General features: G+C 39.9%; 1 protein-coding gene across 1 annotated transcript in view; it reads right to left on the minus strand.

The window, feature by feature from the left end:
* Positions 1-2489: 2489 nt before the first annotated feature.
* LOC120314412 (transmembrane protein 178B-like) overlaps positions 2490-25806 on the minus strand; it is a 28386-nt gene continuing 5069 nt past the window's right edge. Inside the window, exons 2-4 of the mRNA XM_039357480.1 lie at positions 9187-9300; positions 6155-6292; positions 2490-3466 (exon numbers count right to left, since the gene is read on the minus strand). Of these exons, the coding sequence (XP_039213414.1) occupies positions 3222-3466; positions 6155-6292; positions 9187-9300 (497 nt within the window). The 3' untranslated portion in view covers positions 2490-3221. The remainder of the gene's footprint in view (positions 3467-6154; positions 6293-9186; positions 9301-25806) is intronic.

The raw sequence follows: 25806 nt of genomic DNA on the forward strand, positions 1-25806 counted from the left end.
GAAGTAGATACCATCTAGAACACAGGTGTCAAACTCACCGCATCACATGACGTGTCACAATGTATCACAACTTTTTTTGCTTTGCCAGAGCTGTGGTGGGCGTGGCCTCCATATGATGCAACTGGCCCGCAGGCCGGCAATTTGACACCCCGATCTAGAACAAGAGATGTATCTATTTCTGTCACCACAGACCAAAATTTTCTCCTTTGTTACCCGTTTGGCTGTGAAAAAACAAATTGATGCCTGAGCATCCTCATTGGTAAAGACCAGTGTGAAGAATTAATTGGACTTCGACCACATTTAGTACCCTTGTCCAAGACTCAAACCATTTTTGTAGCTAGTTTCCTGCTTTGAATATGAATACACTCACATACATACACTTGACAGTGTTAATGTCATTTAGTTTATTAATTTGATATATACCCACTGATATCTTTCACTCATCTTTTATTTTGTTTGTGTGTTGTTAAAGGATGTATTCTCCCCCCCACCCCAGTTGCACTAGTTTTCTATTTGGATAAAACTTCCCTTATTCATTGAAGAAAATTTCTTAACTCTAATGTTCTCTCTGATGTGATTTGATAACTTATCCTCTTAAATTTGATAGCACTTTCTCAGATTTGATCCACAATATACATTCTAATATGTATTGCATTTTTAAAGTAATATTGTGGCATTTTGGAGACCCTTGTCCTCTTGATTCTCCCTTTTTCTTGAACAAATGATCTCATTTTCTTTAGAAAGTTTTTTTTTAATCATGTATGTTTGTGGGTGCCCTTTCCTATCAGTAGCTTTGTGGGTGCCCTTTCCTATCAGTTCAATCACTTTTTGATAGGACCTTAGTACTCCCTAAGTCTCTGTGGAGATTCTCAGTCGTCCAGATCATGGTTCTCCCAAAGGTACTTTTCAAAAGACAACTGGACTTCCTTGGTTTTTTTCCCTTAAAAACAAACTGGAGAAGTGAAAAGTTTTCAAGGGAAAAAAACAAGAAAATCCAGTTGCCTTTTGAAAATATTCTCTAAGTCTACAATCATTCCTTTTATGGTTAGCCCATAAATTGTCTTTAAGGATATAAAACATGTGTAACATCTGTTTTTATAATAGAGTGATTAACAATAGCACTTAGACTTTTGTACCACCTCATAGTGCTTTGTGGCCGTCTCTAAGTGGTTTAGAGAGTCAGCATATTGCCCTCAACAATCTGGGTCCTCATTTTACTGACCTCGGAAAGATAGAAGCTGAGTCAACCTTGAGCCGGTCAGGATCGAACAGCTGGCAGTTGACAGAGTTAGCCTGCAATATGCATTTTAACCACTGTGCCACCACAGTTCTCTTAGATCAGGGGTCTTCAAACTTGGCCCTTTTATGACTTGTGGATTTCAACTCCCAGAATTCCTCAGCCAGCATGCTTGGCTGAGGAATTCTGGGAGTTGAAGTCCACAAGTCAAAAGGACCAAGTTTTAAGACCCCTATCTTAGATTAAGGTCTTCTTTTATAGGTGCTGTTGAATTTCATTGCCTATCTGAAAATCACTCCATTAGAAAAAGCATTAATAAGTTCTTAGAGTTAAATTTGTTTGTGGGCCTCTTGCATATAACAAGTCTGTAAATTGCTGATTTGTTGGAATATATGCTATCATTGATAAGTAGGCTGACAGTTTGCCACTAAATAGCCTCCAATGTATTACAGTAAATAATTATCAATTCCTGCTTCCTTTCTGTTCATTTGTTAGGTTGGCTACATATGTAATTGGTAGACAACAGTTTGCTTACCTAGATAAATTATATAAAATAGTAAGGGGGAGGAAAAGTCAACAGCTCCTTATTTTGCTGCCAAATTGGTCCTGATTCCAAATGCCTGTTTACTTTGAGATTTGGTTCCCAGGACTGATATTTTTCATCAGATGGTGCTTCCTTATTCCTGTAGAGATACTAAATATGATGTAACAGGTTTTCTTTTGCAGCTATAACACGTAGAAGAAATCTAAAGCCAGAGAATTTCTCTCCTTTTAACGTAACCAAGCCTTTTAATTTAATGCCTCTTGAAATGTACAACTTCCATTTAAAAATCACACTTGCCATGAATACATTAACTTTAGCACTGAGTAATTAATTACATGCCACTTCAAAATACAATGTAAACAGCCCTTCAACAAAGGGTTCTGTGCAGTCTTTGGGGGAGACGGTAAAGAATTACAATGAGGAAAGACCAGGGCTTCCCTTCAGCACCATTGTTGATGTTCCTGAGTTAGGCTCAGCTTGTTAATCATCTGTATACTGTGGACCCCTCTTATGAGTTATGCCTCTTTATGTGTTAAAAGATAATGTCAGATTTTTAGGGTCTGTGCTCCTTTTCCAAAACAAAGTTTCTTCTGTATTCTGGAAGGATTGAAAGTGGACCAGAAATCTCAGGTTGCCTTTTAGAGAAGCTACATGATTTGAAGAGTGGGCGTGCCTCCCTTGCTCACTTTGCCTGTGATTTTTTTTTTCTTTGCAAATGAACATAGGGTTCCTACTGAATCAGCAAGATTTGTTGCAAGGGAGCAAAGAACCACATCAGATTTGTGCAACCCTGAACTGGTCAGTTTGGGTGATTACATCATTGCAACTTGCCCCCTTGTGAAAATATTCTTCAAGCATCTGAAATCTAATACGCACTTTACTCCAAAGTACTTAGTGCATAATTGACTTCCAGTGCTAACAAGATACAGATAGTGAACAGCCTGGACTGAGAATATTTCCCTCTCTGAATGTTTAAAGCCTTCATCTAAACCAAGGTTTACTGCAAGGTAATGGGCCAATTCCAGCATTGGGTCTCTGCTCAAAAGAGAATCAATTCTGAGACTGGGCAGATTTTTCCTTGGCTTTCCCTTCTAATTGACCTTCCAGTTCTTGGAAATAAAACTCCTTGGCATCAAACAGAATTCACATTGGCTTCTGCTCCTAAGAAAAAGCTGATGCCGTTTAAACGATCAACAGGTCTTATAGCACCACAAGCCTATTTAACAGAAAACTGCCTCTTAGAAAAAACAGGAATAAGAATTAACCCAGACGGTTGATGTGAATCAGAAACAGGCAGACAGAAGAATCACGGGCTGCATTCCTCCACGACTTTGCCAGAGCAATAGAACCCCTTAGTTCCAATCTGGTTTGCAGATCTCAAATGTCCACACTGTGTTCTGGTAACGGGCGGTGGGCTAATAAGACTCTCTGGTATTCACATCACACAGCTCCATTTTCCTGTCTGGGTTTCTGTACAACAGTCCGAGGGGTATTGAGAGAAGGAGCGAGGGTGCATAAGAATCCGGCCAGCAGCGTCAGTCCCAGGCCGCCCCAAGCGCAGAACATGGACCAGCCATAGCCATGGCTGATGTCCTCTGGTAATCCGTAAACGTACCGAGGGTAGCGAGACAGCTCAAAATTTATCCCTGCTACGCACGTGCAAAGGGAAATGATGCAGCATGTCCCTGAAAAGGAGGAGAAGAGAGAGAGAAAAAACAAGAGCAATGTGTAATGTCTTTCCTGCCAAAGGCAGAATCAGGCATGTGAAGCTGCCAGTTTTTATCTTTGTCAGCAGCGCACAAAAATACAGAAATGAAATAACTTTCTTGTACAGGCAGATTCCTGATTTTTCCTCAGGCTCATTACTCTTTGATTCCTGTCTCTTCCTTGGCATGCAGCTGTCTTGACTGACTGGGTGTTTTTACTGCTGTTTTGGATTCTTTGATCTTTACATTTTGAATACTTATCTGCAAGGAGAGCCACAGGGTGTAGTCCCCAAAGTCAAAATGGCTGTGATGGCACAGTGGAATCTCGCCCATTTTTTGTGTGTGCTGCACATGCAGTGGACATATAAATAAAAGGTGGAGCCTCAGTCATACTGTTGTGGTCACCATTGACTTTTGGGACCATATTCTGTAGACACCCTGCTTGTCTGAACTCTTCTATCAACTGTCGTCAGGCTGCGTGTTAATCTGGCCACACAAAAACTGCACCATAATACACTCAGTAAAAGCACTGTAATATTCAGATTTTAGATAATGGTTCTGGGGATTACCGTAAAACTTTCAAGGAAAAAGACTGAGCATATGATAGAACTGCACTGCTTCTATACAACCCTATAAATAGCAATTTCATAAAAAGCCACTAACATCTGTATCATCTGACAATCCAAATGCTAGTAACAGAGAAGGGAAACACACAGTCTTTGTGGTGTTTCTCTCTTATCTTGGTAAATAGTAATCATTCCTACATCTCAATAGTTAGTAGTATTTGTTGACATCAGTCCCATGTAATTTTGGCCAGCTAAAACACCATTGTTTTTTTTTAAAAAAAAATATTCATATGCTTTGATGTTGTAAAACTCAAAATGTACTTTATGCATAAATATGCATTCGCACTAATATTAAAATATACAAAAATAAGAGTCTTTAGTTACTGCTTTGAGCCATGCCTGAAATGCATGTGATCTGTTTGTAATTTTGTTATAAACCAATCGACACAGACAAATCATTTTGTTTGTAATTATCTTTCAGGTAAGTAAATACAACAGTGGCCAAGCATTGCTTCATTTTTTTCTATTAAGAGGTTTAACCATCCAATCCTATCAATATGAAAATGGTAGGTAGGAAGGAAGGAAGGAAGTTTAGTTTGCTTGTTCTCTTCCTTTTGAGCTATCAGTTCTTTAATTGCCCCCCCCCATAGCTGTCCTTTTTAATAATCATCAGATTGTTCTGTTTGTATTAAAGTAGTGGGTTAATTTCTAAACCAGTGACTATTGATAGGTAAACAAGTTTGATTGTTTTTTCTTTATTAGTTTGTATTTTTAGTTTTTGGTTGCATTTAAAAAAACAAACATTGTTTTGTCCATCATTTTTAAATAAATTGGGAAAAATAAAATTATATTTAAAAAAGCAACCCTCAGACTGTCAGCAATGAACAAAGCACAGAATTTTTTTCTAAATTTGAAGTTTGAATTAATGCAAAGGAGAGGCAATAAGAGGAGACATTTTAATCAGCACTTTAAAAAGATAGTCCTCCTTCTGGCTAAAATGTATCTTCATACAAGAGAAAGATTATTCACGTATTAATTCCTGCCTCTAACTACAGCAGTGTTTCTCAACCTTGACAATTTTAAGGCATGTGGACTTCAACTCCCAGAATTCCACAGCCAGCATTGCTGGCTGTGGAATTCTGGGAGTTGAAGTCCACATGCCTTAAAATTGTCAAGGTTGAGAAACACTGAACTACAGCTTATGGCACAGCCATAGGGGAGTGTTGAAAAGCTAACAGCCCTAGAAAGGGAGACAGGAAACAAATTATATCACAGAGGCAAGCTGTTCAGTTGATGCAAAAAATTTACAGCTATGGTTTCAATGAAATGTGGCCTTCCAACACTGGCCTCTAGACTGCCATAGAAAACCCTGAGGCCTTTACTTCTTCCTGCAAACCATACTACTAGAGCTCTGAAAGATTGCTTTAGATGTGGGGGCTCCGTTAATTCTGCACGGCAACTCCTAGCATCCATCAAACTAGCTACTGTACGTTAGCAAGGGCTAGTGAAAATCAGAGATCGGTAGTATCTGAAGAGTTAAACAATGCCCATATAAGGGGAGGAAAATCTTGTATCTAGCAAAGAAACCGCAGCATACTCTCTTCATACTCGCGAATCAACATTGCGCGAGCTTTCTACATATTTAACCGGTATGGGAAGTTTAGGTTACAGCCTAATAGGTGAACACTATTATTTTGTTCATTCATTCCTATGAAAATTCTCCAAACATTTTAAAGCCGAGTTGCTTAAAAAGTATTTGAGTTGGTACAAGTACCATAGGGTGGCCAAGGGTTGGTCATGACTGACGATAGTACAAATAATGGCATTCTTGCTTCCGTGTTCTTTTCGTCTATTCCAGGGGTTCTCAATCTTGGCAACTTTAAGACTTGTGGACTTCAACTCCCAGAATTCCTCAGCCAGCAAAGCTGGCTGAGGAATTCTGGGAGTTGAAGTCCACAAGTCTTAAAGTTGCCAAGGTTGAGAACCCCTGGCTCTATTCCTCTGTTAAAGCATGGATTTATTGCATATAATGCATAATACAAAGGCCAGGATTATATCCGAAAATATTTTGAACAATAATAATATTTTTTAAAAAAATTACCTCCCATAAGGAAGAGCAGTCCAGCTACATATTGCATGAGCTCATGTTGTTGACAGCAACCCAGCATGCCAATGATCCATCCAAAGAGGATTATGGACACCGCCATACCAATGAAGCCAGCTGTCATTCTCCGCAGGTCTGAGAGGAGGCATTGTTGGTGCATGGAAGAAAGAAGGAGAACAATAGAGGAAGAAAACCCACAGAGAGTCATGTGGGCAACTTTAGGACAGTCTTTTTCAAAGCTGGCACCCTCTAGACTGATGTGGACTATGGTTTCTAGCTTGCAAGAGCCGATTAGCGTTCTAAGTCCAACACAAATAGAAAAGATGAGTGTGGAAAAGGCTGCTTTACAGATCTGCAACACATTAGGGCAGGATATTTGTGAATTTTGAGAACTGTATAAAGCAATTAAGAAAGCCAGCCAAGCCAAGCCTTAGCACTTCCTATAATATATAAGGTCTCTTTCTTATATAAGGTCTCTTTCTTAACTGAATCATTATCTTGCAAAGAGGGAGGGATTACCTCTGTAAATCTGCCCCACTGAAAATATGTTGATTAGTGTTGTTCTGTTTTCTGGGATCATCTATGACTCTATGAATAGGCAATTTCCTTAAATGTTCAAGCAGTCAGGCTGTTCTGTAGTGCAGTGCAATACAGAGCAACCAGGCTGTGAATATGGGATCATCTATGATTGGTCGCAGAAGACATTATGTTAGGATGTAATACTGCCATAGTCTCAGAGGACACTATGTTATGATGTAATGCTGCCACTGTCTCAGTCTGATTGTCTCTTGACAAGAGCTCATAAGGATTCAAGAAGGTAAACAGACCAGGCAAATGGGAGAGGAATAATGGGAGTGGCCTAATAAATGATCGGGATTGTGGCAGTGAAGACGAGGGGAGGCATTGCAAGCTAAGGTTTCTCCTATCTTATGCTCTCCAAATATATTGGATTTCAACCACCATGAAGGATTTTCATTTGCGCTGGAGAGCAACAAGTTGGAGTAATACTTTCCTCTGAATTAAGGTAGATGATCCTTCCACTGAAATTAGAGTTCTAGTGATTTTCTGATCATATCTCCATTGCTTCCTTGGCAAAAATATATAAAAAAAATAGATTGCTTAGTCAGGATAGAACTTTACTTTTGACCTTTTTTCTAATTTTTGAGAGGCAGGTGTTGCAACAAATAAAGTTGTGTCACACAATTGGATAGGATCAGAACACTGATTGGAAGAAGGAGGATTTCCTTTTTCACCACATGAGACAAGGCTATTTTAGAGTTTACATAACAATTTCTACAGATTTGTGACCATAAAATAGTAGGAAACCACTCAGGTGGTTTTAGGGCTGCCAAAATGTTTTGGCAGAGCTGCATGAAATCATGATTCAGCCTCAGGTATAAGGTATAAACTAACTCCCTTCCTGGTATAAGGTATAAACTAACTCAAAATGATGATCCTAGAAAAATAAGCTCTTGAACATTGTATAATAAGCATTGTATGGGTATAGCTGGCTTGAAAGTCAGGAACACTTGAACAAAAACATGCAAGATTCTTCCTGCATCTTTCAGTCCAGAATGAAATATGTGCCAGAATTTCCTCCAAATTGCTTTATCTCTTCAGAGCCTTTCCCCGAAAATAAGACCCCGTCTTATTTTTTTTTTCCTGCAAAAAAAGGCATTGTCTTATTTGGGGAATGTCTTTTTTCTCCCACTATCTCGCCTTGCGGTGGCGGCATCAACAGCCCTGTCCAGCAGGAGTCCGCATGGCCACCGGCAGCCTACTTCTTCTGTGGCTGGTTGGTGCTGCTTGCAAGCGTGCCTTGCCCCCAGCCTCTATTTCACTGGCAGAGGCCTTTTCTGAAGTCCTCTGCCAGTGAAAGAGAGCCTGGGGGGCAATGCATGTGTCAACCTAGAGCTCCGTTCTGGGCTGCAGAGGCCTTTCCTGAAGGCCTCTGCCAACGAAATGGAGGCCATGAGCAATACGTATGAGCGGCGGCGAGCAGCCAGAGAAGAAGTGGGCCAGCAGTGGCCACACAGGCTCCTGCTGGATGGGGCTGCTGCTGATGGTGTTGCTGCCACAAGGCAAGGCAAGTATCGGGGCATGGGAGGCCTGGCTGTGGGGGCCCTGAGGTATGTGGGTGTGGAGCATGTGGGGCCACCCGCCCACTCTCGTCCTGGCTTTTTACCCCAGAGTGGGCAGGGTCTTAACTAGGGCTTATTTTGGGGGTAGGGCTTATATTAGGCACACGCGTAAAAATCAAGCCAGGTCTTATTTTCGAGATAGGTCTTATTTTCAGGGAAACATGGTAACTGCAGAACAGGTAGATTCACTCAATCTAGATAAGTAATTGTTGCTGATGCTCTTTTCTCTACTTCCATTAGATGATTAAGAACTGTAATTCCCTACAACCATCTTTTTGAGGTTTTGCCTTCTGGTCGTTTTAGATGTAAACATGTAGATTTTCAGCCATCAAAGAGTACCATATATTTATTTCAGTCCTCTTCAACTGAATAATTGGAAATTCTGGGGGAAAAATCTGGAAAGAAAGATGGTAAACGTCTGATTCAGTTCCTTGCTTCTAAAAGAATCCAAACTATTCCCCTGCAAGCAACTTGTTCCACTTATATCCACCTACTTCTTGCTGAGGTATTCAAATGTTAAATATGTAAACAATCCAGCAGACCATCCTTGAGCAAATATGGAATATGCTTGTTTTTGACACATATATTAGCTTTTGGCACATATGGCAAACTAATACATCTAGTAGAAGAATATATCTCTCATTGAGATGCTAATGTTCATGTTTATCATTCTCTACAGAAACAAAACATGCAAATACAGAGAGGGAGAGAGGGAGAGAGGGAAAGAGGGAGAGGGAGAGAGAGAGAGAGAGAGAGAGAGAGAGAGAGAGAGAGAGAGAGAGAGAGAGAGAGAGAGCAGAAAGTTCTAGGTGAGACCTGAAGATAATTCCCCCAAATAGCAATTTGGTTCTGATAGTGCACATACAAGGATGTGCTTGGGACACTTACGAAGAGCATGCCATTCATCCTGGCGAATGGTATTGGTAACATTAATAGGCAAGTTGCGAGGCAGGGAAGATGATGTGTAGTGATATTTCACAGCTGTGCATCGTTGAATGACTCCTGCAAAGACAAATTCAGTGTGCAGTTGGGGATTCTGAACGATGACATTTGTAACACTGCTTTCCCTTTACTGTCCATAAATCAGATTAAACTTCTTTTGTAGCCAGGAAACTGAATTAAGAAATTACTGATTAGATTCACCCCCATGCTAAACCGCTATTTATTTTAATTTTAGTTTTAATTTTAGGGAGAGTTTTTTGCAATTTTTTTAGTGTATTGAAAAAAGATTAAAATACAAAATACCAAAATATTTAAAACCACAACAGAAAGGATATTAACAAAAAAATATCTTAAAAAAACACATATACACATAGCATCTTCCTTTGCTGAATGCGGATTGGTATCGTATAACAACTTTGGCTTCCCGCTCCTTGCGAAACAGGCCAAAAGAATTTTAAACTGTTAAACTATTAAATCTACTTACAAATTCTTAGCCTGTCATTGATAAACTATATTAATAACCAAGTAGTTAACAGAAAGAACAATAATAATGAACAGGATTATGTAAGAACATGAAAATAATAAAAATTGTGAACAGTAATAGGAGAAAGACAAAGTTGAAACTCCAGAACCCTCTGTTAACAAGCTGTTATTGTAATCAACTTGTAGAAAATTTACCAACACTTCAATCCCTAATCATCCCAAATATAATCTTAATTGGTTCTGGATCAAATATTCTGAGTCTATATTTCTTCCTGGACAGTTTATAACTGGGAAATCACATTTCTTCTTCTCAGCGTTTTCCACCATCTGTGTTATTCCCATATCTGTATTTCTTCCCAACGAATCTGCTGTTTTAAAAACAAATTCTTCTTATAGGCTTAAAAAATGTGATGTCTGTTTTTTAAAAAATGTTTTGCGCAAAGTTTATAAATTCATTAAACTCTTTTGAAAAAAAGTCAGCCAAGGATTGCATCCCTGTTAGCCAGAGTCTGTTTTCCCCCTTGGGTGTCAGCCTCCTCCTTCTCTCTGCAATCTGATCTGTTGTTGGCTCAAAGCAGGGAGGGAACAGGGAGGCAGCGAAAAAAGACAGGGAAAATATTTCCTGGCCATTTGATCCAAAATGTTTTTGCAAGTTAATAAAGTACAAACCCAAAGTCCTCTGCCTGTTTCCGTATGGAAGACAGAAATGAATGGGAACAGTCAAATAAATCAAAGAAGTAAAACAAAAAAAGGAGAACAGAAAGAATCCAGCAGGGGTCGAAACAAATCAGCATTCAACCAGTCAGTTAACATTTTAAAAATAAAAAGCAAAAGTTCAGAAAGTGAAAGTTAAAAGTCCTGGCTTGCTTAGGAATACATCTGCTGGTCAGAAGAGGTGTAAAAAAAGGCCCTTGACTTTTCAGCTACTCCTTCACAAGGAGTTGCAATCTTCAAGATTCCCCTCCTTGGGTGGGTCTGCAGCTGTCCAAAACTCATCTTGGGTCTTTCTTACGTGCCCCCATCAAACCCAGTTCTGGCAGCAGACATGACAGATCATGGGTAAGAAGAAGAAAACTTTCACCCTACAGCAGCCGTTGGGAGAGGAATCAAGCTGATTTTAGTTTCTTAAATAAGCCATAATATCCTGTTTCATTAGCTATAATCAAGCCGCAGTGGTTCAGAAGTTTGTGATACTATACAGAACAAACAACCCCATTTTTTTTATGCTACTGTACAGGTAGTGCTCATTTTATGATCACAGTTGGGACTGGAGTTTCTGTTACATCAGTGATTCTCAACCTTTTTAATGCCGCGACCCCCAACCGGTCGTAAGTCGAGGACTACTCAACCGGTCGTAAGTCGAGGACTACTCAACTGGTGCAGCACCGTTTGCAGAATGGGACTTTTGGCGGGCTCAGCAGGGCAGAGACAGCCTGGACAATTCCTATTGGCTTTTGAAAGCCAATAGAATTAGACTCTATTCAAGAGAGTCTATTCTATTGGCTTTCAAAAGCCAATAGAAGAAAAGGGAGTAGCACAGCTAAGGAAAAGGGGGAAAAATGGCAGACTGCGTTGATTGGCGACCCCCATGAAATGGTCGTTCGACCCCAAATGGGGTCCCGACCCACAGGTTGAGAACCACTGTGTTACATACTAAGGGAGTTGTTAAGTGAATCATGACTTTTTTGCCCTGCTTATTAAGTGAATCACTGCAGTTAAGTGAATCATGCTAATGTTAAACAAATCTGGCTTCACCCGTTGAATTTGCTTGTAAGAAGCTGGCTAGGAAGGTCACAAATGGCAATCCTATGACCCCAGGATGCTGCAACCATCCTAAATACCATGCCAGCTGCCAGCTGCCTGAATTTTGACCAATTGATTATGGGAATGCTACAATGGTCATAAGTGTAAATGTAAGGATGGGTTGTAAGTCACTTTTTTTCAATGCTGTTGTAACTTGGAACATCCCTAAATGAAAGGTTGAAAGATGAGGGCTACCTGTATACTAAGTTGATGTTGCTATTGTGCTGCTACCTCCCATAATGTGTTTTATGATGATTATGATCATGATTTATCACTTGTTGCTTGTATGTACACTGAGAACGTATGTATGCATCAGAGGCAAAGTCCTTCTGTCTAATCACACCTGACTAATAAAGTATTCTATTCTATTCTATTCTATTCTATTCTATTCTATTCTATTCTATTCTATTCTATTCTATTCTATTCTATTCTATTCTGGAACTACTGATGTGCAGTGGGCTAGGTTGTCAGTTGTGAATACATTGAGAGCAAAAATGATGTCTGCTTTAGAAGAAAAGAGCAAAATTCAAGAAGCTTTTGAATTAATATTGTGATTTCACTCTTGAGCACTTTTGAATGGAACTGTATTGTATACAATGTGACTCACAAAGGTCTTCTATTAAATCTGCCCATAAGTGGCCTTTTATAAGTTATTTTGCACTAGATAATCATTAGGAAGCCAAACCACAGAACTGGCAGTGCGTGACTCTATTGTTAATCGTGTAATTTCAGTACATTACATAACCCAGCTTTCCTCTTAGCACAAATTTTACTGACTTTGGCAAGTCAAAGAGGATTCAGGCATCTAAAATTCTGGCATGAATTAATTCCTTATATTTGTCTTCCCAGCATTGTTTCTGATTAATTTGTCATCACTTGTTTCAGTTACAATAAAACTCAGAACTAGAAACAACCTGGCTCCTAGTTTGGCCCTAGAACGATCGCACCCAACACTCTTGCCTTGTTCCAAAGTATGATTCTAACTTATTTGAGTCATGAGATGTCCAATCTAATGTAGTCTTTGCAAACTTAGAAAAATATCTGCTTAATGAACATTAGGCAAGCGGTATTGCTTTTTCTCAGTTGTAAGAGAACAATGAAAATCAGTAAACGGCATAATTACATTGCTTCTTAGTTTAAAGGTATAAAAATTCATCTTTGCTGGCTTTTTACAAAGGGAAATTATGACAGAAAATGGATGTTTCAGATGTGAATAAGTGGCCTTTCCAAACATGATTAAATTATGGATGTGGTGGTGGCGATGGTGACGATAATGCGTTTTTATTAAACTAGATAATTCATGATTTGTTAAATTGTTTCAGAGCTATTTCTTCACTAGATTTTTCAGTGCTTTTAACAATGCCAGAACTTCTAAAGTACTGTAAAAGTTCTGCAAAATTCAGGGAGCTATGAAGAGATGCATCTGCCCTGAAAGTAGCCCAAGACAAAGTGTATAGCAGTCAAACATCAGCAGTTGACCACAGGAAATGTTTTATGAAATTTTGTATCATGTCATAAAATGCTTAATAGTAATTTTTTATGTCATAAAACGTTTTATAAAAATTGCCGAATTTCAGTTCCATTGGGACCATGGGTTTCAGATTTTGGATGCATTCTGTAAGTTAGCCCACTTACGTTGCCTTTGCTGAAAAAGCTCTGCCCTCTGATGCAGCACTTCTGCCAGTTAAAGGTTATAGACGCAAGAGTTTTAGTAGTATATAGATATACTTCAGCATCAGAATGGTAGTAAGACCTTTCTATGCAGATATAATGCAGCCCCATTACATAGCCATAAGCCTCAATCTCATCAGGCTGGAATCCAATCAGAATTTTAGAGTTAGAAAAGGCCTTTGTGCTGTTGAGTTTTTCAGTGCAGGGATCCAAATTAAAGCATCCAGGATTGATAGCTGCCCAGACTCTGCTTGTAAAAAGAAAATGACATGTTCTCAGTTTTTGAAATAATAATAATAATAATAATGATGATGATGATGATGATGATGATGATGGAAGGGATCTTGGAGGTCATCTAGTCCAACCCCCTGCTCAGGCAGGAAACCCTATACCATTTCAGACAAATGGCTATCCAGTCTCTTCTGAAAAACTTCCAGCGTTGGAGCATTCACTGCTTCTGGAGGCAGAATTGTTCCACTGGTTAATTGTTCTAACTATCAGGAAGTTTCTCCTTAGTTCTAGGTTGCTTCTCTCTTTGGTTAGTTTCCATCTGTTGCTTCTCGTGCTGTCTTCAGGCGCTTTGGAAAATAGCTTGACTCCCTTTTCTTTGTGGCAGCCTCTGAGATATTGGAACACTGCTATCATGTCCCCCCTCGTCCTTCTCTTCGTTAAACTAGACATACCCAATTCCAGCAGCCGTTCCTTATATGCTTTAGCCTCCAGTCCCCTAATCATCTTTGTTGCTCTTCTCTGTACTCTTTCTAGAGTCTCAACATCTTTTTTACATCGTGGTGACCAAAACTGGATGCAATATTCCAAGTGTCACCCAGTTGTTTACATTAGGGTTCTTCCTACCATGTTTCTCTTTCCTTTTTGGGTTATTTTCTTGTAACTTAAAGAAGACTCCTACATAGTTTGTTGAAGATTGTCTACTGATATTTGATTTCTTTTAAAATGCCACTTCAGCAGCCTCTGTTGTGGTCCTCAGCTCTGCCAAAGTGGTGTCACAGGCATGTGCTGACATCATCATACAAACGCCACTTGCATTTTTACATCTTGCCACTTGACTCATGGATTTAAGTCACAGCATTTGTGTGATAAATAGAATAATAACTTTAGAATAGTTATTCTATAACTTTAGATGTCATGCCCTTCCTTTATCTCCTTCATCCGCCTAAGGGTGCCCATCTGCTATTTAACCGATTATCTATAATTTCTTCATTTTAGTTACCTTTCTGAAACTTCTTTGCAGTTCTCCTAGTCTGATTTTCAACCAGTAGCTAAACATGACATGGTGCTTGTGTATTATAGAGAGATTAGCCTGGTTCCTGCTATTGTTAGGTACAATGTTATAATTTGTTCCTTCCCCATCTGTGCAGAAAGAAGTAATAATTCTTTTGACAGCCTGTCTCTCTATCTTTCAAATTACAAATTCTGGATAAAAGCAGAAGCACATTCTGTGTTTTAAAGGAAAATAATTATCTGCTCTGGTGCTCTTTTTGATTGACTTCAACAAAACAGAGGATCCAGGACTTCAAAACATAAATATACTGTATATTTTTTCTTCTCTGCATATTTCGTCCTGAATTGCAGAATCGTTCTTTACTGAGTTTTTCAAGTGTCTTCAGTGTTTCTGGTACAGAGATGTAATGGAGTAATTTGCCCTCAGATGTGACACATTCAGGACATCATCTTGTTCTGAGGACAGTTTTTCCCTTAAAATCACCTGAAGGCAGGACAAGAAGCAACAGATGGAAACTGACCAAAGAGAGAAGCAACCTAGAATTAAGGAGAAATTTCCTGACAGTTAGAACAATTAACTAGTGGGGTTGGACTAGATGACTTCCAAAGTCCCTTCCAACTATTATTATTATTATTAAGTAGTAGTAGTAGTAGTAGTAGTAGTAGTAGTAGTAGTAGTAGTAGTAGTATCATGATTTCCTATTTCTGATCCAAGGACCATTGGTGCTCTGGTGGTCCCTATTGCAAGTGTCAAAATAAAAATAAGTATCAAAAATTATCAAAATCTTGGGCATTTTCTTATTCAGAAGTTTGAGGGATTTTAGGTGGATCCACCAATATGTCATGAAGTTTAGCAACTTGCCATTATTTCTGCTATTTTTTTAATTATTTCTTTTATTGTTTAACTGGGGACAATCTGCAGATGCTACTGGGGATATTGGAGAAAACATAGGTGTTATCTGCAATATTGACTCTTGAAGTACATTTATTATGTATCAAATTTATACGATAGGCCTTAAACCTTACAGTGGTTGCTATATGATTAGTGATGGCTCAGTGGTTAAAAACCCTGAACTTGTCAGCTGGACCCAAGTGCTACATGACCCGGTGAATCCTGGTACTTGCCCCAGCTCCTGCCCACCTAGCAGTCCGAAAGCATGCAGATTCAAGTAAATAAATAGGTACCACTTTGGTGGGAAGGTAATACGTGTAGTCATGTTGGCCACACGACCACAGTAGGGTGTTTGGGCAACACTGGCTCCCTCGGCTAAGCAACGGAAATGATCACTGCCCCAAAATGATTAGAGAGAGGAAAACCTTTGCCTTTACCTTTATAAACCTTTTACACGTGATACGTATAAAATAAAAGCTGGGAATCCGCACCTTATGAATTAAATTCTAGATCGGTGGTTATGGCAGAAACGCTGATACTAAAATAATAGGAGCGCATATGAGATGGCTCTGTCTGTGGTTTTTCAATGCTCAGTAAGATCATTACCCATAGGAACCTGGAACTAAAAATAAATATAATATTCCCAGAGCACTGAGAGGATACTTCACAACTGCATTATCTTATCACAACAAGACATGGATTAATCAACGCTGTCCACCAAACCTATTGTTTTGTAATATCAGGAAAGCAAATCCAGTTTACTCAACTGAAAACCATCCTTGCTCAGTGTATATCATACATTATAAATATCACACGTCTGTCAATTTCTTTATCAGGCCGATACCCACAGTAATGTCCAGCTCAGTGTGAAGGGATGTCACTTCATTTAAACTGAACCCTCGGAATGTGGAAGTTATTAATTCTTACCCAGAATCATGTTCTTCTTCCCTTGGCCCATTTGTCTTCCCTTAGCTTGCCTTTTAACATTAAATCTGTCTTTATCGGATTGATATTTGTCAAAGAAATCTGACCTTTTTGACCAGAGAATCACACTTAGAATTTGAATGGCAAGTAGCAGGGCAGAGTACTCTCTATGTAAGGAAGAAAAAGAAAGACTAAAACGGATTAATGTTAAAATTTAAATGCAGCTAAGTTGAATAAATAGAGGTACTCCTCAAATTGCAAACACAATTAAGCCCATTTCCATTGCTCAGCAGGCAGATGTTAAGTGAGTTGCGCCTCATTTTATGACATTTTTCTGCCACCATTATTAAATGAATCACTGCAGTTGAATCATATAGTTGTTAAGTGAACCTGGCTTCTCCCACTGATTTTGCTTGTTGCGAGTCGGCTGGGAAGGTTACACATGGTGATCACATGACCTGAGGACAGTACAATGGTCATAAATACATGCCAGTTGTCAAGTGTCCTAATGTTAAACATGTGGCCATGGCGACGCCGCAACAGTCATAAGTGTGTAAAGTGATGCATGTCAATTTTTCAATGCTGTTGTAACTTTGAATCGTCACTAAATGCAAGGTTGTAAGCTGAGAACTATCTGTATTATTCTTCCCATATCTTTAACGATTTCCCCCTCCTGTCCTGTTTTAATTCATTCATTCGTTTACTGGGACCTCTATGCTATTCCATTCCAACAGGATTCTGTTAAAAAGTACAAAGTGGCAATAACTACCACAGCGTGCTGGGAGTTGCACCCAAGGAACCATCTTCAGTTCTGGGGCTTTAGATTGTGCTCCCTTGCTGGCAACTAAAATTCAATAACAGTAAATTTTAATTTAAAAATTAACTATTTTGAGTTGTAACCTAAGAGTGAAGCTTACTACTGTCTTTTAAAAATGTGCCTTTAGCCAGGAGAAGTTGGTTTATTACATGTCACTCAGGAAACTGCTTCCTGTATGCCTAAGGTGAGCGATATATTGTGGTCTGTGCTAAGATTAGGCAAGGAAAAGAAGAAAAAACTGTAGCCAAGAGACCAGATACAAATTGTGAGGTCAGGACTCTACTATACTTGCTGTGAACATGGATCCGTACATTCTCCTCCTGTCCAAAAGCCACAATGGCTAAAGTGATGTGATATTTTATTGGGAGGACTGAATCTGAAGGCATGTTACCCTCCAAAATCTATTTCACAAAATGGAAGTCACAATCCAAAATAGAGTTAAGTTTAAAACGCTGGGTTTAATGGGCTTATACACACCTAATGTGATATCGGATTTTAGCTCTATTATCTAATATGTGCATTAGCTTTGGCAGAGTCACAATGGAGAGAGAGGGCGACCAAAAGAATTGGTTTTAAATTCCTTGAGATCATTGGTGGACACAGAAAGCTTTTAGCTAGAAGGGAGGAGGGCATATCAGTAAGAAGAAAATATTATGCTGGGGAAAATCAATTAATAAAATAAATGAATTGCCTTTCAGTGGATAAAATCAGCATGGAAACTTAACAAAGGCAGAAGATACATACTGTATGTGCGAGGATTAATTGCAGGAGAGCAGCTGATGGTTTTCTAATAGATTCTGGAAACAGAATACTGCAGCTTTACCTTCGCTACAAAGGTAGGAACAGAAGAATCTCAACATTATTTAGCGCCACAGGGCTTAACAAAGGCAGCGTTTGACAAATCCCTTTCCCAAAACACAAACAACCCAAAATACAAGCAGGCAGGAACAGGAAAGGGAAAATGGAGGGAGGAGTAATATATGGAATACACAATATTCTATCAAATGCTGATGTCTTGTATTTGTTTCCAGACAGAAAGATCTAAAGCAGTGGTTCTCAACCTTTTTAATGCCATGACCCCCAACCTGTCGTACGTTGAGGACTACCCAAACAGTCGTAAGTCGAGGACTACCCAACCGGTCGTAAGTCGAGGACTTATCCTGCCCGGGAGCACCGCGCATGCGTGGTGCTGTCCCCTGTGCCGGCCGAGGAGTAGCTGGCAAGCGGCAGAGATGGCGCAGGCCGACTACCAGCTGGGCCACCAGCTGGCCCAGCCCAAGGGAGGTAAGGCACCTGCCGGGCCCCACGCGCGCCAGCAACCCTCTCTGCGCCCACTGGCCTGCCACCTCCCACCCCTGGCTCTCTTTTACTTACATTTTTAGTAGTTGCTCAGCAGGGAGGGGTGGAAACTTCCAGACAGCTCGCCTTCGCTGCAGACAACTTGCAGCACCGTTTGCAGAATGGGACTTCTGGCGGTCTCAGCAGGGCAGAGACAGCCTGGACAATTCCTATTGGCTTTCGAAAGCCAATAGAATAAAAGGGAATAGCACAGCTAAGGAAAAGGGGGAAAAAATGGCAGACTGCATTGTTTGGCAACCCCCGTGAAATGGTCGTTCGACCCCAAATGGGATCCCGACCCACAGGTTGAGAACCACTGATCTAAAGGGATGAATTTGAGAAAGGATTCTAGAGATGCATTTTGGGAGGCGGGGTGTGTATGTGTGTGAATTCCAAATTTAAGGGAAAGCAAAGGAGAGGCCAGGCATTCAAGTCCCACCTTAGGCCCAAAGTCAGCCTCTCTCTCTCTCAAACCATTTCTGAAATTGTACCATGGAATCTGCAAGGTTTTGTCCGGGCAGGTGCCAGAAGTAAAAAAAAAAAAAAAAAAAAAAGGACCTGAAGGCACATACCTTACAAAAGGAAAATAATATATGGCTTCTTTACAAATATAATTGATGTTTACGAGAACTGGAATTCTTTACAATCATCCGTGCTGCCCAGTGGTTAAAATGCGGTATTGCGGGCTAATTCAGCTGACTGCCAGGAGTTCGATCTTGACCTGTTCAAGATTGACTCAGCCTTCCATTCTTCCAAGGTTGGTAAAATGAGGTCTCAGATTGTTGGGGGCCATATGCTGACTCTATAAACTGCTGTAAAGCACTGTGAACTGGTATATACTGTAAGTCTAAGTGCAATTGCTATCTACGGAGGAGCTTACCAAACTAGACCCTGCAAGAAATTCTATGGTAAAACATAATCATACTTATAGTTCTGCTCTTTCATAGATGCCATAATAGAAGCACTTTGCCCCCCCCCACTTTAATGTAATAGGACAGAGTGTACTACACCAATCCCAGAGAAAATGACACCCTCTCCAGCATTGGTCCCAGCATATTTCAATTTCCTCTTCCACTCCAGTGGAATGGCACTAGTGGTGGAGTGTTTCACAGGCAGCCCAATGGCATGAATTACTCGGCCAGCGAAGCAATAGGCAATGCTGAATTGGAGGACTTTTCAAGTGGTTCCAACCAGCAATACTTTTGCACTCTAATCCATTGTGAATTATTCCCAAAGCACCTCAGACAGTTTTCTTCCAAGTTTCTTCAGATTTTTATGTGTGCCATATAGTTTATTGTTCAAGAATGATTTTCATGGGGAGAAAAAGTTTTGGAAGCGGATGAAAAGGGCTAAAGAAAATGTTGCCATCAGAATGAATGATTTAAGAAAACTAATGTGGAACGAAACTGAAGGGAAGAAATGCTAGATGAAGTATTTTGGAGATTTGAATGGGAATTCCAAACAATTGAAATAAATATGATCAATGTTAGTGTCCAAGAAAAAAAAAAAAAGGGAAGCAAAGTCCTAAATGCTGTAGAACATTGAAAACTGGTAAAGCTTTAGGAGCAGAAGGTATAACAGGAGAACTGTTCAAATGCAGAAGTAATAGAATAACAAAACAATAGAGTTGGGAGGGACCTTGGAATCCTTTAGTCCAACCCCCTGCTCAAGCAGGAAACCCTATACCAATGGGGGCGAACCTATGGCACGCATGCCAGAGGTAACACTCAGAGCCCTTTCTGTGGGCATGTGTGCCATTGCCCCAGGTCGCCTCCCCTGTGGCCCCCTCCTCACCAGTAACCCCCCTGGAGGAGAGTCACCCCTGGGCATGGCCCACGGGGAGCAGCGTAGCCAAGGACATGGCAGCCAGGCAGCGGGGACAAGACTCTACCCTTGCATCCCATCGCGCGCAGATGATGCTGCGGGGCGTGTCTGGAGGGTGTGGCTGCTATGGCACTGCAGGGCCACCTCGGCGATCTGCTGTGGTGGGCCATGGAGGCGGTGGGTGGCCCTCGTGCGGGCGGGCAGGCCAGGGCCTGGGTGGGGGGTGGAGCAGGGGTGGAGTCGGGGCAGGGACAGAGTGTGTGGGGTGGGGGGTAGGCTGGTGGGTAGGGCAATTTTTGGGCACTCAGTCTCTAAAAGATTTGCCATCACTGCCCTATACCATTTCAGACAAATGACTGTCCAGTCTCTTCTTAAAAACTTCCAGTGTTGGAGCATTTACAACTTCTGGAGGCAGGTTGTTCCACTGATTAATTGTTCTAACTGTCAGGAAATTTCTCCTTAGTTCTAATTCTCTCCTTGATTAGTTTCCATCCATTGCTTCTTGTCCTGCCTTCAGGTGCATTGGAGAATAGCTTGACACCCCCCCCCTCTTTGTGGCAGCCATTTAGATATTGGGACATTGCTATCATGTCACCTCTACTCCATCTTTTCACTAGACTAGATATACCCAATTTCTACAACTGTGGTATAGTATGCTTATGCAATTTAGCTTCCTTAATGTCTGTGCCTGAAGGCTACATGGGTGCCTGACAATGCCGCTGTTGATCCACAAAGCAGCAAAGCAAAAAGTAACAAAACCCAATGCAAAAGCTATAGATGAATCAATTGGTTAAATGTGCCATGGAAAGTTTTTGGTAGAATTCTAATCAAAGGACTATAAAACATAACAACAAGGAAAATTTGGTAAATGCAATATGGCTTTATACAAGTCTTTATGGCTTTAGCGAGATCCATGTTTTGCTTTCCAGGAGCTCATCAAGTAGTATATGACTGTTGATTTAGAGAAAACATATTTTTCATTGGTATTGAGTAGAAGGGTGATTTCTGAACGTAAGAAGAATCATATAACCATATATGAAGTAAAGCATAAATGGGAATAAATGGAACGCTTAGCAAATGATGGAAGTAGTTGTGCTCACAGAAAAAAAATGCAGAGAACAATTGTGAGTTATATACAAGTGGATAAAAATAAGAGCAAGTTGATGAAAGTTTACATTTGTAGAAAGTTGAAAGGGGAAGACTTCAAAAATTGTGGTTGAATGGAATCAGTTGGATCTTAAAAGAAAAAAAGAGACAAGACGTGTAAAGATCAAAGGCCATGTACAGGCAGTCCTTGACTTATGGCTACAATTGAGCCCAAAATTTCCATTACTAAGCAAGATGGCTGTTAAGTGAATTTTATCTCATTTTACGGACTTTCTCGCCAGAGTTGTTAAGTGAATCTGGCTTCTCCATTGACTTTACTTGTTAGAAGATCGCAAAAGGTGATCACATGACCCCAGGACACTGTGACCGTCATAAATGCATGCTAGTTGCCAAGCATCTGAATTTTGATCATATGACCCTGGGGATGCTGCAACAGTTGTAAGTGTGAAAAGTGATCATAAGTCACTTTTTTCAGTATTATTGTAACCAAAATGAATAGTTGTAACCAATAGTGCAATACATATGCAGCTCTGCATGTGCTCTGTCCATAATTGTTGTCTAAATTATTTCTATTGTGAATTAGTTTTTAGCTATTATACATACAGGTAGTTCTTTACTTATGACCATTCCTTTAACAACCATTTGAGGTCATGACAACACATACACATGACTTACAACGGTTCCTGGCTTATAATCACTGCAGCTCCTCTGTGATTCTGTGACCAGAATTGGGGCTCATGGCAACTGGTATCCATTTACAATAGTTGCAGCATAACAGGGACATGGGATCTCCACTGGTGATGTCCCTAGGGGTCTTCCAACAAGCAAAGTCAATGGAGGAGGCCAGATTTGCTTAATGACTGTAGCAAAAAAGGTAGTAAAATCAGGTGTGAGTACAGAGAAGAGCAACAAAGATCATTAGAGGTCTGGAGGCTAAAACATATAAGGAACAGATGCTGGAATTGGGTATGTCTAGTTTAACGAAGAGAAGGATGAGGGGGGACATGATAGCAGTGTTCCAATATCTCAGGGGCTGCCACAAAGAAGGGAGTCAAGCTATTCTCCAAAGCACCTGAAGGCAGGACAAGAAATAACAGATGGAAACTAATCAAGGAGAGAAGCAACCTAGAACTAAGGAGAAACTTCCTGACAGTTAGACCAATTAACCAGTGGAACAATTCTGCCTCCAGAAGCGAGTGAATGCTCCAACACTGGAAGATTTTAAGAAGAGACTGGACAGCCATTTGTCTGAAATGGTATAGGGTTTCCTGCCAACAGGGGGTTGGACTAGATGACTTCCAAGGTCTCTTCCAACTATAATAATAATAATAATAATAATAATAATGACGACGACGACGATGATGATGATGATGATGCTACAAGTACATCAGATGGTTGAAGAAGAAAAATCTGGCTGACTGTGCGATGATCCATAATTATTATTATTATTATTATCGATCATTGCATAGTCAGCCAGATGTTCAGACTGGATTTGGCATTTTGTCTACCTATCGAGTCCTTACCCAGGACCTGGGATAGGCAGATGTGGATGTTTGATGGTATTACAGATATCGTCGCAGGATGGAAGCAGTTCCTAATAAGGCCGCCTTTTGCAATTGACTAATAGCGAATTTGTCAATGCCAATGGTGTTCAAGTGGTGCTCCAGTTGTTTTGGGATTGCACCCCAAGGAGCCTATTACTATTGGTACTACCCTTGCTTGCTTTTGCCACAGTCTTTCTATTTCTATTTGTAGGTCTTTGTATTTTGTTATCTTCTCCAGTTCTTTCTCTTCTATTCTGCTATCTCCAGGCACTGCCACGTCCACTATCCAGACTTTTTTGTCTTTCTTATCGACAATTGTTAAGTCTGGGGTGTTACGTTGCAGGTGCTTGTCTGTTTGAATTCTGAAGTCCCAGAGCAGTTTAATTTTATCATTTTCTATAACTTTCTCTATTTTATGATCCCACCAGTTTTTGCTTACAGGCAAATGATATTTTTTGCAGATCTTCCAATGCACCATTGTTGCTACTTTGTCATGCCGCTGCTTGTAATCAGTCTGTGCAATCTTCTTGCAACAGCTTACCAAGTGGTCCACTGTTTCTTCAGCTTCTTTGCATAGGCGGCACTTACTGTCTGTTGCTGTCTTCTCAATTTTGACTTTATATGCATTTGTCCTTAAGGCTTGGTCTTGTGCAGCCAGAATTAGTCCCTCGGTCTCTTTCTTCAATTTTCCTGCTCTTAGCCATTGCCAGGTCTTGTTATTATCTGCTTTCCCAGCTATTTTTTTAATGTATTGGCCATGTAGTGCTTTGTCTTCCCATGCCTCTATTCTGTTCTTCATTTGGTCTTTCTTGTAGGCCAGTTTGGTCTCTCCAGTAGTTAGTAAGCCTTCCTGATATACTAATTTCAGTGCATCTTCATCATTGTTCTTCAGATATTCTTCCAAAGCCATTTTTTCTTCTTCAACCATCTGATGTACTTGTAGCATTCCACGCCCACCTATTTGCCTTGGTAGATAAAGTCTATCAATGTCACTGCGTGGATGAAGGGCATGATTCATTGTCATTATTTTTCTGGTCTGCCTATCCATTGCTTTTAGTTCTGCTTGAGTCCAGTCCACTATTCCAGCTGTGTACCTAATGACTGGGATTGCCCAGGTGTTGATTGCCTTTATGGTATTTCCTCCATTGAGTTTGGATTTTAAGATCTTCTTCACTCTCTTGATGTATTCACCTCTAATCTTTTTCTTGACTTCAGTGTGCTTGATGTTGTCAGCTTGAAGGATACCCAAGTATTTGTAGTACTCTTCCTCATCCAGACTCTTAATGTTATTTTCGTGGGGCATCTTGATTCTTTATTATTATTATTATTATTATTATTATTATTATTATTATTATTATTATTATTATTACTTCTCAACTGCATCACTTAAAGATGGAAGTTATAGTCCCAACTGAGGTCGTAAGGCAAGGACTACCTGTGGTAATGCTGAAGAGCAAGATATATATTTTAGGAAGCAGAAGAATTATTCATTCTCATTATCTGTACTTTCCAGAAAGGTAAGGAGATCAAGTGAAATTTCTGTTTATATCAGACTAACACATCATTATATTTATCATAACCAATCCATTATTTTTGCAATTTCCACATCTGTTTCATCTGAAGGATATCCTTTGGAAAAACTGTGTTATTCAGTGATTATCATAAGAAGCTCAACAGTCTCGGCCTTTGGCTCCTGAGTCAGTGATGTAGAAAAATGAAGATAACCATTATCTCCTTTGAGTAACACAAGGTAATAGCCGTGCTTTATAAAAAGCTGCTGGGGGCATGTCAAGAATAACAGGATTGAGGGAAAAATGTTCTTTTTTTAGTAAGATTGGATAGCAAAAACATTAAAATTCAAAAATTAAAAGAAGAAAATAGACTGTGAGACACATCCATTACTATTTAACAGTCAGAACCAAATCACTTAGTAACAAATGCCAGACAGTACATCAAAAATGCTTTGTTTAAGTCTCCACTACTTAGTCCTCTGGAAAAGGCCTACAGCTGTATCTGGATTTAAGAATCAATAATGGTGCCCACTATCATAATTGGGATTATTTCTTATAGCTAGAACATGCAACTCAAGAACCCCCTCACTGGCCCCCAAGTGGGCCTGAAAGTGGGCAGGCCATTCATTTATTTAACTACTTATGTGACTTATATATAGCCACTCAACTTGCAATTGGCTCCTAAAGCAAAAAGCAAAAAATAATTTACAACAGTAAAACAATAAAAGGCATAAACCACAAATAGAATACAACAAAGGCCAAACCACAAACATATTCATAATCCCAAACCATTGCAGAATGGATTCACCCAACACCCTGGCACAATGCCCAATGGAAAGGCATATTTTCAGGGCTTTATAGAAGGCCAATAAAATTGGAAGTATCTGAATCTTGGGGAGTGTGCTATTCCAAAGAGCAGGTGCCTCAACAAAGAAGGGGTGCCTTGTGGGTTCCATCACATGGCATTCCTTCATAGAAAGGACACATAGTATGTCTACCCAATCAGATTTTATGAGATAAGTCATCAGGGATAGGTGGTAGTCCAACCTGTGGTATGACAGATTTTATAGACAGTAACCAGTACCTTGAATTGCACATATTAGCCTATGAGAGCCACAATAGTTGACTAAGTGGTGGATATACCATATGGGTATACCAGAGTTAATTAATTAGTTAACACACATACATGCACAAAACTATCTAGAACCGTGGTGGCAAACCTATGGCACGCAGAGTCCTCTCTGTGGGCACGTATGCCATCATTCCAGTCATAGGCCTTCAGCTGGGTTTTATAAAACCTTTTCACTTTATACCGTGTGCAAAAAAAAAAAAAAGAATCAATCAATCAATTTCAATTTCTTGCAGGAAAAAAAAATCTCACAAAGTTGGAATTGATTGATTGAACTTTTT

This window comes from Crotalus tigris, unplaced genomic scaffold (genome assembly GCF_016545835.1).
Source record: "Crotalus tigris isolate CLP2741 ecotype Arizona unplaced genomic scaffold, ASM1654583v1 scf7180000017576.4783729, whole genome shotgun sequence".
NCBI lineage: Eukaryota > Metazoa > Chordata > Lepidosauria > Squamata > Viperidae > Crotalus > Crotalus tigris.